At 40.2% G+C, this 16,878-nt stretch overlaps 1 protein-coding gene across 1 annotated transcript in view; it reads right to left on the bottom strand.

The window, feature by feature from the left end:
• Nucleotides 1-16,878, bottom strand: part of ATP9A (ATPase phospholipid transporting 9A (putative)) — a 94,880-nt gene that overhangs the window by 50,042 nt on the left and 27,960 nt on the right. Inside the window, exons 5-11 of the mRNA XM_084646286.1 lie at nt 12,986-13,044; nt 11,856-11,907; nt 10,806-10,900; nt 8,950-9,030; nt 7,276-7,351; nt 2,202-2,278; nt 504-664 (exon numbers count right to left, since the gene is read on the bottom strand). Of these exons, the coding sequence (XP_084502412.1) occupies nt 504-664; nt 2,202-2,278; nt 7,276-7,351; nt 8,950-9,030; nt 10,806-10,900; nt 11,856-11,907; nt 12,986-13,044 (601 nt within the window). The remainder of the gene's footprint in view (nt 1-503; nt 665-2,201; nt 2,279-7,275; nt 7,352-8,949; nt 9,031-10,805; nt 10,901-11,855; nt 11,908-12,985; nt 13,045-16,878) is intronic.

The raw sequence follows: 16,878 nt of genomic DNA, 5'->3' as shown, positions 1-16,878 counted from the left end.
GATAATAAATTTGCTATAAACCTTTGGACAAACATCATGAGCTACCACAGGAAAGTGCTGTAATAAAAGGATGAGACTTCCATATTAGAATTGATCAGCACAAGAAAGTGTTGAGGGAGAACCATGTATTAGCTCCTGTGACAGCAATGAGAAGTTCGAAGTTGCTAAGCAAAAAAGATACACTGTGAATGGAAGATGGACACACCATCTAAGTAGGGACAAAATGATCAACAACCAAAAAACCAGAGGTTAAAAAAAAAATTAAAAATCGTGGTGGTTTGCTTTCTTCCCCTCACCCCCTTCATTTTTGCTCACCTCTCTTCAGGGAAACAGGATGCCTATAGAGCAAGAGAGGCTGTCCCTGCAATAGGCATTTCTAATCCCTCATTTCTGGAGACCTAACAAGTAAGTCCAATATTGTAAAATTCTAGATGTGTATGTTAAAGTGTGGCAGAGTAGAAGGCTAATACATTTTGCTGGGAAGGGTTAATTGATTGGCTTACCTAATAGGAATGATGTTTGAAAACAGGAGGAGGAATCGTATGATCTGAAGATACCAGCGGCCTGCGAAATGCTGGAGGGCCACCATGACAAGCGAGACCACCACAAGGGCTCCAAACAAGATTTTGGTGAGGCAGTTCACTTCCAAGTCAAATAGGCCAATCTAAGCAAATAAAATAAAATATTTTCCACAGTGTAAAATCGAGAGATTAATCCATGTCGTGTTCTCATATTTGGCATGAGCTGCCATCATGCCTTCGAGTGTGCATGCACCCAAAGAGCTAATGGGACTGATGCGTACATTTCCAATGCAGAAGAAATGAATGCAATAAACGAAACAGAGCTCTAGAGACTACAGGGGTGGGGACCCGCACAAAATTAAAAACAGCAAGAGCGAGATTAAACATTAGTTTCAAATCAACTGGCCGTTCCAAGACGTTCATCCCCAGACACATTTTCATCTCTTCATTTAAATCCCTGTACTGTTTTGCATTTCAAAGCAACACTTTCCCCAACTCAACCTTCATGCTTCCAAGCCTTTGGAGTTACAGTGTCACAAGCACTGGAGTTCTACACACCTGCTGCTGCCACTTTCTAATGCAAGCGGCCTTTTAAAAAAAAAACGGTATTTAGAAGAGATCAACTCGGTTAGCACTTGGGTGAAGAGATCTGAGACACCTCATATCGTCAGCAACTGGCCACTAACATCCACAGAACTAAACTTAGCTAAGGGACACCATACAAGATTGTGTGTACACAATTTCAATTTATCTTTATAGTTAAAGCTAGTGTGGATCCAGTTACACTGGTATAAATGTACTTATACTAGTAGAGTTTAATCCTGCACAATAAGCCAAGCCACTACAACTGAGCGAACACTAGGGGTTGTACCAATATAATTACTGATAAATAACGATTCGTACCCCTAACATACATCACTATTCTGGTACCAAAAACCACTTGTAGACCAGGCCTGAGAAAGTAAGACAGGAAGAGACCACCTATGAGGAGTATCCTTAATTGCACACTGGAAGTAAATCACTACTCAGCTGATGCTGCCCAGTTTACACCTTGGTTAGATGTTTGCTGTGTAAGAGACAGAAACTCAACAGTATCTCCATGATGAACCTTTACATGGTTGCCCCCACTGATAATGTTTCATTTTTCTCTGAAACAGCAGGTGTACGCAAAGTTTGCAGGGGCAGGTCCAGTCAGGCAAATGGGGCTGAGTGTGGTGGGGATGGGCAATTGCCCACCTGCCCAAGGCTTGCAGTTTGAGGGGGAGCAATGACCCCTCTGCCGCCCCCCCACCCAACAAACTACACCCATGGGCGTATGTATCTGCAAGAGATAGAATACTGGGCTAGATCAGAGATTCTCAGCCTCTTTAATGCGGTGATTGTATGCTAACTCTCCCTCAACTAGTTATCGTCAGATGCACCCCATAAACAATCTCGGTTCACATGGTGCTTTAGAAGAAATAAGGAGTCCATGGGTGACGCAAAGGCAGTGCCATAGGAACTGGGGTAATGAATTTACACTATTTCTCGTATCTGAGGAGAACTGATTACTAAGAACCTAGAAAATCAGCTTAGTCAAACATCAGGAGTGGGAATGAGTTTACAACCCACAGGTTGAGATCCATGGTACTATGGTGGCCCAACTGTCTACTATTGTACACCAATGGCTAAACACTGTACCTTACTTCGTGGATTTGAAGTGTTCATGACACTGCGCAGTTCCCTCCCTGTGTAAAGAACAACTCCCACAACTGTGCCTAAATGAAATAAAAAACACGATATATATTATTCTGGGATGAACAGGTTAAATAATGGCGCTTTTTTTAAAAAAAATGGTTGGGATGATGCTTGTTCTTAAAGGTTTATTTTATCCACGGACTCAATGTGCAGGCACGTTTTTAGTAGATTAATTTTAGAAAGCATGGAGAGCACCCCCCCCCAAAAAAACAAAAAAAATCAAATCAACTGATTCAAATACATGGGATATAAATTGGAAGGGTGGAGAAACGGAGACTGATTTTTATATTCAGAGTATCTCCCTCCTACAAATGCCAATGCTTGAAGCTGGACACAGCACTCTTAATTATCGTCTGTGCAATTAACCTTTAGATAAGGCAACATAAATTAATCTACTATAGTGCCTAAAAGGATAAGATACCCCCTTCTCCCATTTTCCTCCCTTAAACTCTTGGTGTGAATTCCCACCCTGTTGCAATCAAAGGAGTTGAAAAGCAGGGGTTTCGGTTCACCACCACCAATTGCCACCACAAAGTTGTACTGTTGCTTAGGTTGCCGGCCCTAGAGGCTACAAACTGTTTAAGCCTTACTATTGTCCTCGAAAAGCATAAAACAGCCACTTCATTCTAGTGGCCATCACTGCTAGCTAATGGAAATATAATACAACATTTAAACAGCAACGTGGTTATCTAGTTGCAGAATGTCAGTATTGCATACATTTTGCAACATGTCAGCATTGCACATTTCTACCCCAGCACTAAGCTCCTGTGGGTGATGGAATACTTAGTAGGACAGACACCCCAAGGACTCATATCCAGTTAGTGCTTCCATAATTTTGGGAGAATGTTGATCAAATGCATGCAGTTATATTTTAATTCTGGCCCTAGAAGCACTCGAACATCTTTAACTGGTGCACTTCACAAGTCTGAAGTCACTGTAGCCCTGATGGCAATTTCAGTGAAACAGGACTGTGCAATCCAATGTGTTCGACACGTGACCATGAGCCTTGATGGCTTCCTCTTCCTGTCTCATAAAGGTTGCGGAATTATGCCTCTCTCACAGGGCATACAAGGGCAAACAAGTTGTGCAGGGCATATAAACAGCTGTTAGGGCCTATATTTTTAAAGATATTTTGTACGTGTTAGATGCACAGAGGACATTCATGCAAATCCATGACTCCAATGTGGTTCTCTCCCTCAGTGTGCTGCTTGTCCAAGACTTACTTTGTAGTGCTAAGGCAGAGGTCCCCAAACTGTGGGGCCCAGAGAAATATTCAGGGCCCAGGCCAGCCTTGAATGTGGGGGGGTGGGGGGGGAACACCACCCAACTCTGCTCCTGGCCTTGGCTCTGGCTGCCGGCCTGGGACCCCGGCTGTCAGCCCTTGCTGCCAGCCTCATGCCTGGGACCCGGTTGCCAGCCTTTACTGCCAGCCTTGCACCCGAAACCCTGGATGTCGACCTCGACCCCTGGCCCCGCCCCCTAGGTGTGGCTCCAACGTCTGCCCCCTTACCTCTGTCGGAGTCCCCACCTCTCAGAGCCCTGGCCCCGCTCCCAGCACTGGCTCCGGGGTAGGCGGAGGGCACGAGGTAAAAAGTTTGGGGACCACTGTGCTAAGGGCTGTGTGGAATGTAACAGACTACGGATGACAGAATGATTATCACAACACCATGTTCCATACAGGGCATGCAATAAGACATTCATCACACACAACTTTGCAACTTCAATAAGGGGAGCATCATAATAAAGAAGGCTAAGCTGATCTGCAATAGTTAGCGCAATATTCTTTTGATGGCCTTCCTACTACACTGTATGGATAAATTACACAGGCCATGAATCCGTATATTTGTAGTGACAAATATTCCTGATTAAACTATACAGCTCAGTTTGATCTTTCTTTTGTGCAACTGTGCAAAAGATGCCAGGTACATTTCCTTTCTACTACCCCAGCTCATCTTTTAAGAATTAGCATTCCATTTGCACACAGACAGATCCACAATGCATGGGAATCCGAGGGTTTTTTTCTTCTTTGTAAAATAACTGACATCTGGAAGACAACTCAGTCTAGCAGCAGAGTCAGGAAGACCAATAACTTTCTTAAATTAAGAGCTCATTAAACTGAATTCATTGGGTTTGGTTTAAAAAAAAAATCCATTTGAAAAGTCTTCACTAGATTTGGATAGGCAGAAGATCCAAGTTTTATCAAACGTTTGGAAAATTAAATTTTTAGTCAGTGCTGTGGTTTGTAAGTTCTTTCTCAGTTATAAAATTCTGATAAAAGAAAACTGCATGAAGTTGCTATAAGCAGAGCAGTGAAGTTGCATCCAAACAGGAGACACAGGACTTGATCCTGCTCCATTCAAGTCAATGGAAAAATTCCAGTAATATTGTAGCTTTGTAGAGGCCCCATTGTGCTAGGCACTGTGCAGACACATGTTAAGAAACAATCACTGGCCTGAACAGTTTACAATATTAACAGAGAGGCAAAGGGTCGGAGAAAGGCTGTTACAGTCATTGGGACCAGTGAGAGCTAGGCATAATCACATGAACTAAATAAATGTATTACGTAACTTTAAAACTATATCGTGAATGTTAAACTAGACATACGCCTGCCTATTCTCAGGAAGAGACAGAATCATACTAATTCCTACTATGCAGGAACAGATGGAGCTGCTGGGAGGTGGCAAATATATTTTAATGCTAAAATAAGTAATACACTGAGCCATTTCAAAAGGGCTAACAGTGAGTGTATGCCTCTTAGAAACCAGATTCTTTTAGTTGCTCTAAACCCATTGACAGGTTTCAGAGTAGCAGCCGGGTTTGTCTGTATCCGCAAAAAGAAAAGGAGTACTTGTGGCACCTTAGAGACTAACAAATATTGCGGTTTTAATACCTTGCCCAATTCCCACCATGCCCATTACTAACCAAGGTTTCAGAAGGCCGCAAACATATTATTTTTAAATAAAACTTAAGATGTAAAACTAATTCAAACTAAAAATATCCTGGGAAGCATTCTTTAAAAATAAGTCTCCGGAGCCAGATGACAGAAGGTGGCAAGCACACTAATTCAGATCAGCAGATGGCAGGCTACTCCAAATCTGACAGCAAACAGCAAGCGGAGTCAGACTCGCTCCTACCGCAGCAGCAGATGGACATGCTGCAAAGCTCTGCTTTAACTCAGTGCTGCCCCCAATCGCATGTGTATTATTTATTCTACTAAAGAGATAGGGAAACTGTTCCGTGTAGAATCACAGAAGTTAAAATAGGGGGAAAGCCTATTAGGGGATGGAAAAGGCCTATTAATTTTTCTGAGCAGAACAAAATTTTCACTGGGTACTTGTTCCTAATTGTTTTATGGATATTTGAAATAGACTACATTGTATAAACTATTTAAAAAGCTATTAAAATATTTTAAAATGCCATTCTTCTCGACTGATCCCACAAACACATGTGTACACAAGTAACTTTGCTCACAGGCATAAGTGACAGATTGGGCTCAAATTGTGAGCTCTTTAGGGCAGAGGAAAAGTCTTTGTATCATTTTGTACAGAAGATAGAACAATGGAGCGCCAATCCTGATAGGGTCTTCTGGGAGCTACTGTAAATAATAAGCTTATCGGGTAGATCTGAATGCATGCAGTTTCTCCCACCATAGTACAAGTGCCTATACATGACAGCCCATGTGCATATAAGCACATCTGATGGCACAGATTGGGAAGAGCACAATACTCTCTAGGCGCACTGAGGGTAAAATCCTGGCCCCACTGAAGTCAAAAGGACTTTTGCCATTGATTTCCATGGGGACATAATTTCACTCTGAGTCTGGTCATGTCATACAAATATAGAGCCATTAACAGATCAGGAAAGACTTCAGAAGACTATATGAATTGATTAAGAGTTCCAGTTTAAATTATCTAGCACACAAAATAAGTAAGATAGAATAGAAAAACATATCTGAAGAGGCAAGAGTTACTAGAACAATGGCTTTCCTGCCTCTTTGTCTTCTTATTTGGTTTAGGAGATGGACTGAATTGAAAATGTGCTCTGAACAGTCTATTTGATATTTGAAGCTGCCTGCACTAGTACTTGTGTGTTTGCATCAGGGGTGGTGGGGAAGGTTAGTTGCCAATCAGTTGACAATTACTGAACTATAAATAAGATTTACTCTACAGTACTATATTTGGACAGCTATATTTAATTACCTTTTGACATATCACTGTGACAACATATATTAAATTTTAGCATATTTTAAAGAGAAGGAGCAGGAGAATTGGATGGAAACATTGCAGAAATGAAATGCACCTACCTTTCTCTGCTAATGAAATGTTGGGGGGGGAGGGGAAGAGGAGGTGTTTCGATTGTTCCATTACAAAGAGAAACTTTCTGAAGTTCATATTCCTTCCCATCAGTCACTTTGTGAAGTGTCTCAAACCATAAAGTGAAACCTCTAAAACTCAAAAACTTCAATCCTCAAACTGCACTGCAGAATTTCACTCTTCTTCTGACACTCTCTTGTTACTTAAGGGCACCTTAGCTAGTGAAAGAATGAGCCTTTTCTCCAGACAAGCATTCAGAAGAGAATATTGACTCCTCTCATTCCTAGCAACTTTAGTGTGTGTATGTAACAACCCAAAATGTATCACAGAATGCTTTTTATTTATAGAACCATAACCTAGTGGAAGCATTTACCTGAAGATCTTTTATGTTAGCTTCTATTACTAGACTCTATTTGACACCATTTCTGTTACAGATTAGAATGTCAATGTAGCAATTAAGTGCTATTCTGGTAGCAGACGCTTAAGAAGCGCCCAAAGGCCCCTGGAATTCCAGTTCCTTCTCATCTATAAATGTCCAAGAGGTAATTAGATGTCAGCTCAGCTCCCCTGAGATGTTAGGACAAGTGGTAAACTTCATTCCAACCACTAAATTCTCTGACAGAGATGATTATTCCAAATTACAAAAGGATTTTTAAAAATTGCTAACATACTCCTCAAAAAAATTATACGTGCTTCCATCTTACCTGATGCAATCACTGTGCTGGCCCAGAGGGTGTTTTCTATGCTTAAGCTTTCATTCACTGGAGGGTCACTGTCTTCCTAGAATGGATACACAAACAGCATTCAAACGGCTTACTAGATGCATTCATGACACACAGAGAAGCAAAGGAGGGAAAACATCCTAAGCTTATGAAAATCCTAAAATCTTAACCATCAGATCCTCCTGGTTGGGCTAGAAACACAGGCATTTCACAGTGGGATGAAAGGGTGGGGGCAGGGGAAGCCTACTATTGTGCCTTTTCCTGCACAGGCAGCCCCTCCTCTCCAAGTTAGAAGAACGGTGGCTTGTTTCTTATAACTATTTGAAAGTGATTTGAAATCTTCAGCTGAACTCTGATTCAGGAACCACGACATTGGGTATGTTTTTCCAACACGATCCACTCACTCATGCAAATGACTGACATTTATCTGTCTTTTACTGAAAGGTACCAGTGAAATTTCTCCTTTTGCAGTTTAAGCCTCTCAGAAATGCCTGGAAAGCTAAATAAATAATCTGAACCATGCCAGTAAATGACACAGAGTGATCAGTATGCTAGATTCAGTATCCTTTTTTCAGGGATCAGGAGCATGCTTTACCTTTGCATTACAGTGTGCTGGGGAATTAAGGCCTTTTTACGGCTAACATAAAATTGCTTCTCTATCTGGATAGTCCAAGGGGATCTACAAACCTCCCAGGCTCAGTAGCTGCCCAAGCTGCTCCCTATTCCATGAAAGTACTACCTTCTGTAAAGCCAATCAAGCAGCAGCTATAGGATGGTGAGATCACAGTCTATCACTTTAAAATAAACAAATGTTGGCAAGCAATTCAGAAAATGGCCTAAAAAGTCTCAGGGCTTTTACCAAGCTGCCCATGCTCCTTCAAGCAGGAGGGAAAGGGGGTCTTAAAAGTAAGGAATCCATATATAACATGCATTCATCACAATCCCCTTTCTCCAGGGAGCAGTGGAAGAAGTTTTGGGCCCAAACACCCATTGCATCTCTTCTCTCCATTTCCCCCACCCCCCAGAGTAACAGACAGCTTAATTTTTTTTAAAATGTTACATTCTCAGGGACCTAGGGCCAGAACAGACTATTGGAGGTGCACATGTATTAGGCCACATTAACTCTTACAGACTGCCACATTAACTCCCACCAACTGACCCTGAGAGGGGAGAACCAACCAACCCAGAATAGGAGTTGATGGCCATTGGCTTATTTACCTAAAGTCTTCTGCCCCCACACAGCTCTGAATGGCAGAGATTTTTTCAGTCTTTGACCACTTGTGTGGTGGGCCAGCCTCCCTTCTGAACAGGTGAGCTTATTTTGCAGCACCATGTTGTTGGACCCAAATGGCCACAACTAATTCCATCTGGATAAGACCCTTAATGCTGAGTGGCCTGCTGTCTTTTGTTTCTAAGGCAAACTCTTAATGAATTATAAAGCTTTAGATTTTATTTAACACACGGATGCATATTATTTAGAAGAGAGAAGGATCCCTATTAACCTATTTGACTTTAGTATATTTGTACAGGGCAAAGCAACATTTCAGCATTTCTCGTGAAGCAATTTAAAGTCACTTCCAAGAACCAAAATGCTATTCAAAAGGTCTGTGTGGCAAACGCTTATATATAATGCTTAAAACATATCAGTAGACTTACTCTGGTGAAGGTCCCCACAAAATTATGTATATCAATATTGGGCTCTTCTGCATACACATAGGATCGGATTTGAAGAAGATCCTAAAGAATAGACATGTTATGGCAGCAGTTAAAACACGATTATCCCACAATATATAAAGCCTTTAAGCCTCCAATTATTTTATGAATAACATTTCTTTAAGCAAATCAAAAAAAGACACTCAATGTACTCATACGGAAAATCTCTCAGCCGATGAAGACAGAGTAGAATCATTACAATAGCTTCACTAGAATGGTGTTGCCACAGTAAGAGTTGGCAAAACAGCAGCACACTCAGCTGACTTGTTTTGTTTCTTATAACACACAAACAGAGTTCTGCAGGATTTGGGAAGACACATAGCATTCAATGGTTATATATTTAGTTCAGATGGCAAAGAGGAATAACCATGCTCTAACTCTCCTTTTATGAAGGCAATCAATTGCTTAAGTGGCAGGAAAAGTTCCATTGTCAGGTCACATGATTTGTTCTCTTGTAGTACAGTAGAGCAGTGGCTCTCAAACTAGGAGTGCTGCTTGTTCAGGGAAAGCCCTTGGCAGGCTGGGCTGGTTCATTTACCTGCTGTGTCCAGGTTCGACCAATCGCGGCTCCCACTGGCCATGGTTTGCCACTCCTGATGTGGGGGGGGGCTGCACATCCCTCGGCTGCGGGAAGGGCGGCCTGCACATCCCTCGGGGGGCTGCGGGAAGGGCGGCCTGCACATCCCTCGGCGCTTCCCGCAGCCCTCATTGGCCTGGAGCAGCGAACCGCGGCCAGTGGGAACCGCGATTGGCTGAACCTGTGGACGCAGCAGGTAAACAAACCAGCCTGGCCCACCAGGGGCTTTCCCTGAACAAGCGGCGCCCCTAGTTTGAGAACCACTGCAGTAGAGCTCAATAACAGAAAGGGGAGTATTTGAGAAAGCAGGAAGTGCACTGTCATCAAGGAAATGAACCTTTCTATAATAAATTACTGGTAGATGACTTTCATGTATACCATGCCCCATTTGATTGGCTCCTATTTCAAGGCAGTTCTTTGGATGCTAGCTCAGTAATTCTATTTAAGTTTTCCATAGGGATCCATCACTATTGTATCGAAACAATATTAACCTGTCTGTTGAAGTACCCAGTTGAATTCATGAAGTCTTCTGCTATTCTCTCTTTCCTGGCAAAAAGAAGTTCTAATTGTCATTCCTCTTCAGCTGCCAAATTTGCCTCAAAACTGCATAAGGCATGTTGAGATCAATACTTCATGCTGCAGAAGTGGTTACTGTACACCTTATGGGGTGTATTTTAACCATAGATCAATGGGTTACTAAGAGTACATTTCAAATAAGAAGTTAGGTGAATGTCATTCATACCCAAATCTCTCTCTTCCAATACCACTTTATTGTCTCTTGAACAAAACACAGTCTATATACCACTACTTGTACTTTAATTTGTCGGTTTCCTCCATTTTTCAAAATCCCAGAGGCCTAACCAGCTGTGAAGTGAGAACTGGAATAATAAAAATGACATTCAATCCTTCCCCTTCCACTCCTCTCCCCGCAAATACAGAAAAAAAACCAACCAAACAAAATATCAAGAAACCATGATCTTGTGGAAGAATGGATTTTTTCCCTTCAGTACAAATATTGGCAGGAGGATCAAGTGTGCAAATAATTTTCAAAGTCTTCAATTCTGATTCCAAAATGGCAATTATTTTGCCTTCTGTGAAAGCCAGACAGAACACACATTTTTCGCTTTTGGCAGATTACGTACGATTACGTACACTTTCAATTGTTCATGACACACTGATAAACAGTTAATTCAAAAAAGTCTTTTACTAGGAAACTACTTACAGAAGCGGTGGGTAATCTCTGAGTGCAGGCAACTGGCAGCCGCAGCTTCCAGTCTGTCTCACCATCTAGCTGATCAGTCCGGAGGAAGCAAGATCCTGTGGATGTTCAACATTTGTTAATGGTCTTTTTAAATCTATTGTAAGTACATATATGGTTCATGGAATTAGTTCCTGAGATAGGACACATTTCTTCCTATGAAAACAACAGCTGATTAAGAGTAACCTTTATGAGAAATTTAAATGAAAAGTTTCTTGAGACTCCAGCTATTTAAATAAGCCAAGACTAAGGAAACAAACAAACAAATCAAACCAAACTTTCAAGTAAGTTATATGAAGGGAACAAATCAAAGTAAAAAAAATATAAATATAATTTTAAGAGGCTAAAACACATATAATAAATAGCTAGTTAGAGACACTTGGATACAGTGCTGGATGACAGGTAAGGCATATACTACCTTATGTATGTAAAGGCTGTTTTGAGTTACAAATGCTATGAGACTGGCAACGATTTCAATGGACACAAAGAGAAACGAGTATGAATGTTTTAAAAGAACAGTGCTCCTGGCAACTGTTCATTTAATAAACCATATTACAGACACACAATGGGGGTCCCTAAGGCACGGAAGCCATGTTATTTTTGAGGAGTCAAGCACTCCTTTCCTTTTATATGACTGAATACAGCAAATCAGTGTACTCGATCTGTAAGACATAGTCAACCTATTTTCTAAGCCCCCTGATTAAACATTTACCCAAACTATCCTGTGTTTCAGCAGGACAAAGCTGAATGGCAATTCTAACCATATAGCTAATTCTCCATGTAATGAAAGCAATTGTGTGATTTCACTAACTATGACTCAACCTAAAGGTCAACTGTCTTTAATTTTCAAAAACCATCAGAATATAACAAAAAAAACAACACAAAAGAGCCAATCCATCAAGTGTTTGTAACTCTAAAACTGTATCATTTGTGTTACATTTTCAAATGATTATTTTTTCCAAATAACCAGTGAAAGGTTAATGGTTATTTTCATAATTAGTTCCAGATGTTTACCATTCTTCTCTGACGTCCTCAGGAAGATCATGTCAGCAGGGACCCGCTGGTTCTGTTACAAAAGGAAAGGCTGTTACTGCGCATAGCTGTATGCACGTTCGTGTACCCCTGCATCCCGTGGCATAAAACTAAGGTTTTTTCAAAAATAATATTTAATTCTTTGTCCAGTTGGGGTTCAGGATTTATTTTATTTTGAATTCCAAAACAGGATCTCTTCCCTCTACCTGTGCTAGCTCACTGTAGAAATCCAAAGACAAAGGCATTAGGAGCCAGCTCCCAACAATTTCAATGGGAGCTGGCTCAGGCTCTAGGTTTTCAAAGAACTCATCCATTAGCTCTGGAGAGTCTCAAACAATCCAGCATTAGGAGCTTAAAGCCTGTACTGGTTTCCTTCCAAGAAGGCCTATGCTAGTAAAAAGACACATGCATGTGCTTTTTTCTATACAGGTTCTGTTTACCCCTCATCTGTACAAGTTGTTTGTTATATTACTGCTGATAGACATCTGCAGAAACAGAAAGTGGAAGTCTGTGCAAATCATCCTCTGAACAAAGGGGCAAGTTGATACAGGGTCATCTGAGGTCATATAAAGCACATAGTTTTCTAGGTTTTCAATTTCCAGTCAGCTACAGATACTTATAATATTGTGCAAGAGACTCTCCATCAAGCTTCATACAGGGATAATGTATTTGAACATGCAATGTAGGTACCTGTTCAGGTCAAGTGGGTCTTCGTGTATCCAAACACTCAGTTACAAGCATTTGCACATGCACATTTTATTGATGCACTTGGATCAAGAATTTGGCCTACTACAGATTGTAGGACCATGTGGGGTTTTTATCTCGTCATGCAGAAGTAAATGGAAACTTCAGATCATAGGCTTCCACAGAGAAATTTGTTCCAATTTCTAGAAACTTACTGAGAATTATTTAATACAGTATAAAATTATGGAAAAGGGAATATTACTAGGAGAGATTATTAAATATCATCACTAAAATTTTAGCCATGGTAAAAAAACACTGACATGGCAGATTTTAGTGAAATATTCTTATTAATTGTGCGAGAAAAGTATTTTACAAACTAATCCCCCCACCCCCACATACACACAATACAAATACAAATCCACACAAACCTTTTCAACAATGATAAGGTCCCCTACTTGGATACTAGAACTCTTCACCTTCATGGTTCCTGCAGAAGTGAAACAAACTTCAGTAAGTTACAACCTTTTCAGCAAAAGATACAGTATAAATACACACAGCTGAGCAGGATCTTTAGCTAAAGGTCCATCAAAGCTATCCTGGAAACTGTTTGGGAATACTTTAAAATTTGTTATTTTGGAGGTGGCCAATAACAAATCTATAACATACAGAGCTGGTCCATACTACTTCTACCTGATGCTTTAGTTAAAGTGATAGAGGCCTATGCTTTGGTGTTGGAGATCCGAGGTTCAATCCCCAGTGATGACCCAGCAGGGTGAAGTTATTCTATTATTTTTATAGTGCTTAGCATCCATGAGTTTAAAAATGCTTTCAAAACTTGTTAGGCAGACTGTGGTATAACAATGAGAATGTAACAAGGAGCTATGAATTTCCGGTGTTTCTTTTCAGCAACGTTGGTGGAAAATGGAGGCTTACATCTTCAATATAATACCTGACCACAATAATTTAAACAGATACGTCAACCTTAACTCACGGTTAATTTCCTTTTTGTATTACAACCTTATAGATGGCCCACTTCTACAGTCATTCCTTTATGTCAACGAGAGCTTTGTCTGAATAAACATGGTAAGATATGCCCCCTCACAAGAAGGTATAAACATTTATTCCCTTGCAGTTTTCAAGCATTTTTACCGGTCGTTTTAAACCAGAGAACTAATTTAACAATTGGCTAGTAATTTTAAATCATTAGCCAGTTCTAGATTTGGCTTCTCATGGTGACTAGAGATTTATTATCAGTTAATTTGAACTCTGCTTTATGTGGCTGCCTGCTATACTCAACAAAAGCCTCTTTAATCTGTTGTGGTTTGAGTAGAAGGGGGGAGACTCGTGGGAGTTCATGCCAGGCAGAACCCCAGCATGGACAACAGTCCTACTGTAATTTGCAATTCATTGGCTAACGGGCCAGCTACCAGCTCAGAAAGGGGGTGAAAAAAAAAAGGAGGGGAAATTAGCACAAAGCACAAAGGTCACTAGGATTTTACTACTGGCAGTCCCTTCATTAGCATCCCTCTCAGGATATGCTTCAGTGTTTCTGCTTCAAATTAACAATGAAAGCCATTCTAAGCTCCTGGGCAGCCTGCTGCTTTGGTGATACACTGTGTCCTGAACAACATGCCTCATCACTGCTGCTAATAAACACAGACTTCCTTACCTGCTTTAATTATTACTACAAATTATAAGCAGTCAAGGTCCATTTACAAATATCTTGTAGGTCTTCACAGATCTTGAGCTTTGGCTCATCAGAATTTAGTGAACTAAGATAAACAAAATGACTATTGGGCTACTGAATCCATAGCTAGCAGGGCAGGCAGCATACCAAGGGATTAGAGTCCATTACCTTCCATGAAGAGGCTTAAAGGGAATGCAGCACTTCAAAACCATCACTTCTAGCCCCCTTCTGTATGTCCTATACAACACAATACATTATGACACTAAAATGGTCTGGCAGGTTACATCTCTTTCCTCCTCATATTGTCATTCATGGAATAATAGAGAACACTGGTGAATATTCTACTGTACAGGGAAAGAAGCCCTAAGCACTCCTTCCTCGTAGCCACAGAGGTTCCCAAACCATGGTGCACAGAGCACTGAGTGGGGTATGTGGAAAACTGGGTGGTCAGAGTGTGCTGGCCCCTCATTTCCAGCTTCTAAATTTAACTCCAAGTCATTTAAAATACTTGACATACTCTCCTAGCATCACTTTTCCATGTGAGCCACAGGGATGTTAGGCAATCATGAGTATGAGGGGAAATGGTCTGTGGCATTGCAAATGGAGAGGAAGTGTTAATGAGACAGGCTGAATTAAAATACGGTTCACACTAGGAAAAAGTTTGAAACCCCCTGGACATCACCACCTTGTAACTTCCATTACATGCATAAAAAGCTTTACAGACCCTCATACATCAGCGTCTGGGAAATTACAATAAATCTGCTACAAGTAAATACACCTTGGTATTCATGGTCTCATCCCATAAGCATCTCAATGTTGGCACTTTTAAGGAAAAAAGGGACAGATGACAGAAATATCTTTCTAACCGATCTGCACTCTCTAAAGAAGCCTGTTGCGTGAGATACACCCCCTCCCTTTTAACTAGCAAAGCTGATTTTCTTTACCAACCAAATTCATGGCCCCTCATGGATGACATCTTATGGGAAACACCGTATGTCACACTAAGAAGACAGGACCAGATGTTTCCTTTCAGTCAGGACTCCCATAAAGCAATTTACTAAAATTAGTTTTATTTTAATCTTGGGAATTCTATAGTTTTTTTGTTTTTTTTTTTTGTTTTGTTTTTTTAAATCAGCTACTGAATACTGGAATTTGCTTATGCACATTTGAGATACCGAATAACACAAATGCTTCAATATCATTCTCAGTATTTTTCAACTAATGTAAAAGATAAGAAGATAAAATACGGACACTTTTATAAATGCATGAAACAGTACTCTTCTTTGACAAGCAGCAATGTACATTTTTAAAACAATTCAGATTTAACAAGGATTAACTAAAAATACTTCAAATGTTATGTTTTAAGGCCTCCATTTTTTGAAGTTCCTTAAAATGCTTAAACACAAAATTCAGATCACAAAATTCTGCTCCATTATGTTACATGAGGGTGGTTTTTCCTTTACATGGTATTGGTTTCATTCTTAAAGTGTGAGACAGGACTTGTTCCATTTTCCTGAAACAAAGGAATGTGTATGCCCCTTCTTGTATACAAAAACAAATATCATTCCCTCAAGTTCCTTGATATTAGCTTTTGATGTGCCCTGAAACATGCTATTTGTGTCTGACAAAAGACAGAAAACGTGCATTCTAGTGTGGAAATATTTCACTCCATCACGCAGCTATGGGTTTTTGAATTTCCACCAGATCCTCAGTGTGATAAACTCACCATTATGCAGATTATTTAAAACGTCAAACATACCAGCAAGAGGAAATGTCTCTTTCTACCATATAAAGGCCTCTATGGAGATTTTATGTGGGATTTCCACAGCCTTTATCACAGCAGAGATCAAAACACTCTTCATTCGGAATTAAAAGTTGAAGCCAAATGTTTATGAAAACAAGATTCTGCACCCTAGAATCAGAAATAGTTTGTTTTGAGCCATTCCATTAAGCTTTTGTCTTATACAGCCTAACACTATATAAACTGTGGAGCACGGCAGAGAGGGGTTGGGAAAATATTGTTTTTATATGGCTGGTAATTGCCAGTGATCTGTATCTTAAGGAGCACCCACTCGGTAGGAGTTCTTTTCACATTTCTTACCATTTGTGTAGTTTCTCTATTATGCTCTGTTGCCCAGGGAAGGGAAAAAAAGTGAGAGAAAACAAGAACAATCCTGGAATTGTAAGCAAAGACCTAGCTCTCTATCAAGCAGAAATTCAGCCTGCAGATTTTAAAACAAAAGTGGTCCTGTAGGTTTTGAAATGTGATTGTTGACCATTACAATCCAAACAACTGTCCTGTAAAACATTACTTAAACTTTCTAGAAGTTTGCTGATTTTTAACTAAAATATTTATGGGCTTAAAGAAGTAACAGCAGCAACCCATTAAAAAAAGGCAAAATAGGCTGAGTAATAATTTCTCTTTTACGCAGAATAAAGGATACAGCCCTCTATAGTAAGGAAATTATTAATTTTTATTATTAATTATTATTATACCAGTACTGGAGTTTGGCTACTATATTCCAAATAAGAAGTGATCCAAAGAGGATTCTCCCTTTTTCGCTATCAAGAAAGCAGCTTATTGAATCTTAAAGATGTTATCCAAAAGGATGCATTAGAAAATTGGTGAACAGG

Source organism: Lepidochelys olivacea (genome assembly GCF_965140295.1).
Source record: "Lepidochelys olivacea isolate rLepOli2 genome assembly, chromosome: 13".
Taxonomy (NCBI): Eukaryota; Metazoa; Chordata; order Testudines; family Cheloniidae; genus Lepidochelys; species Lepidochelys olivacea.
Note: the sequence above shows the minus strand (reverse complement) of the source record. Positions and strands in the feature narration are given on the sequence as shown.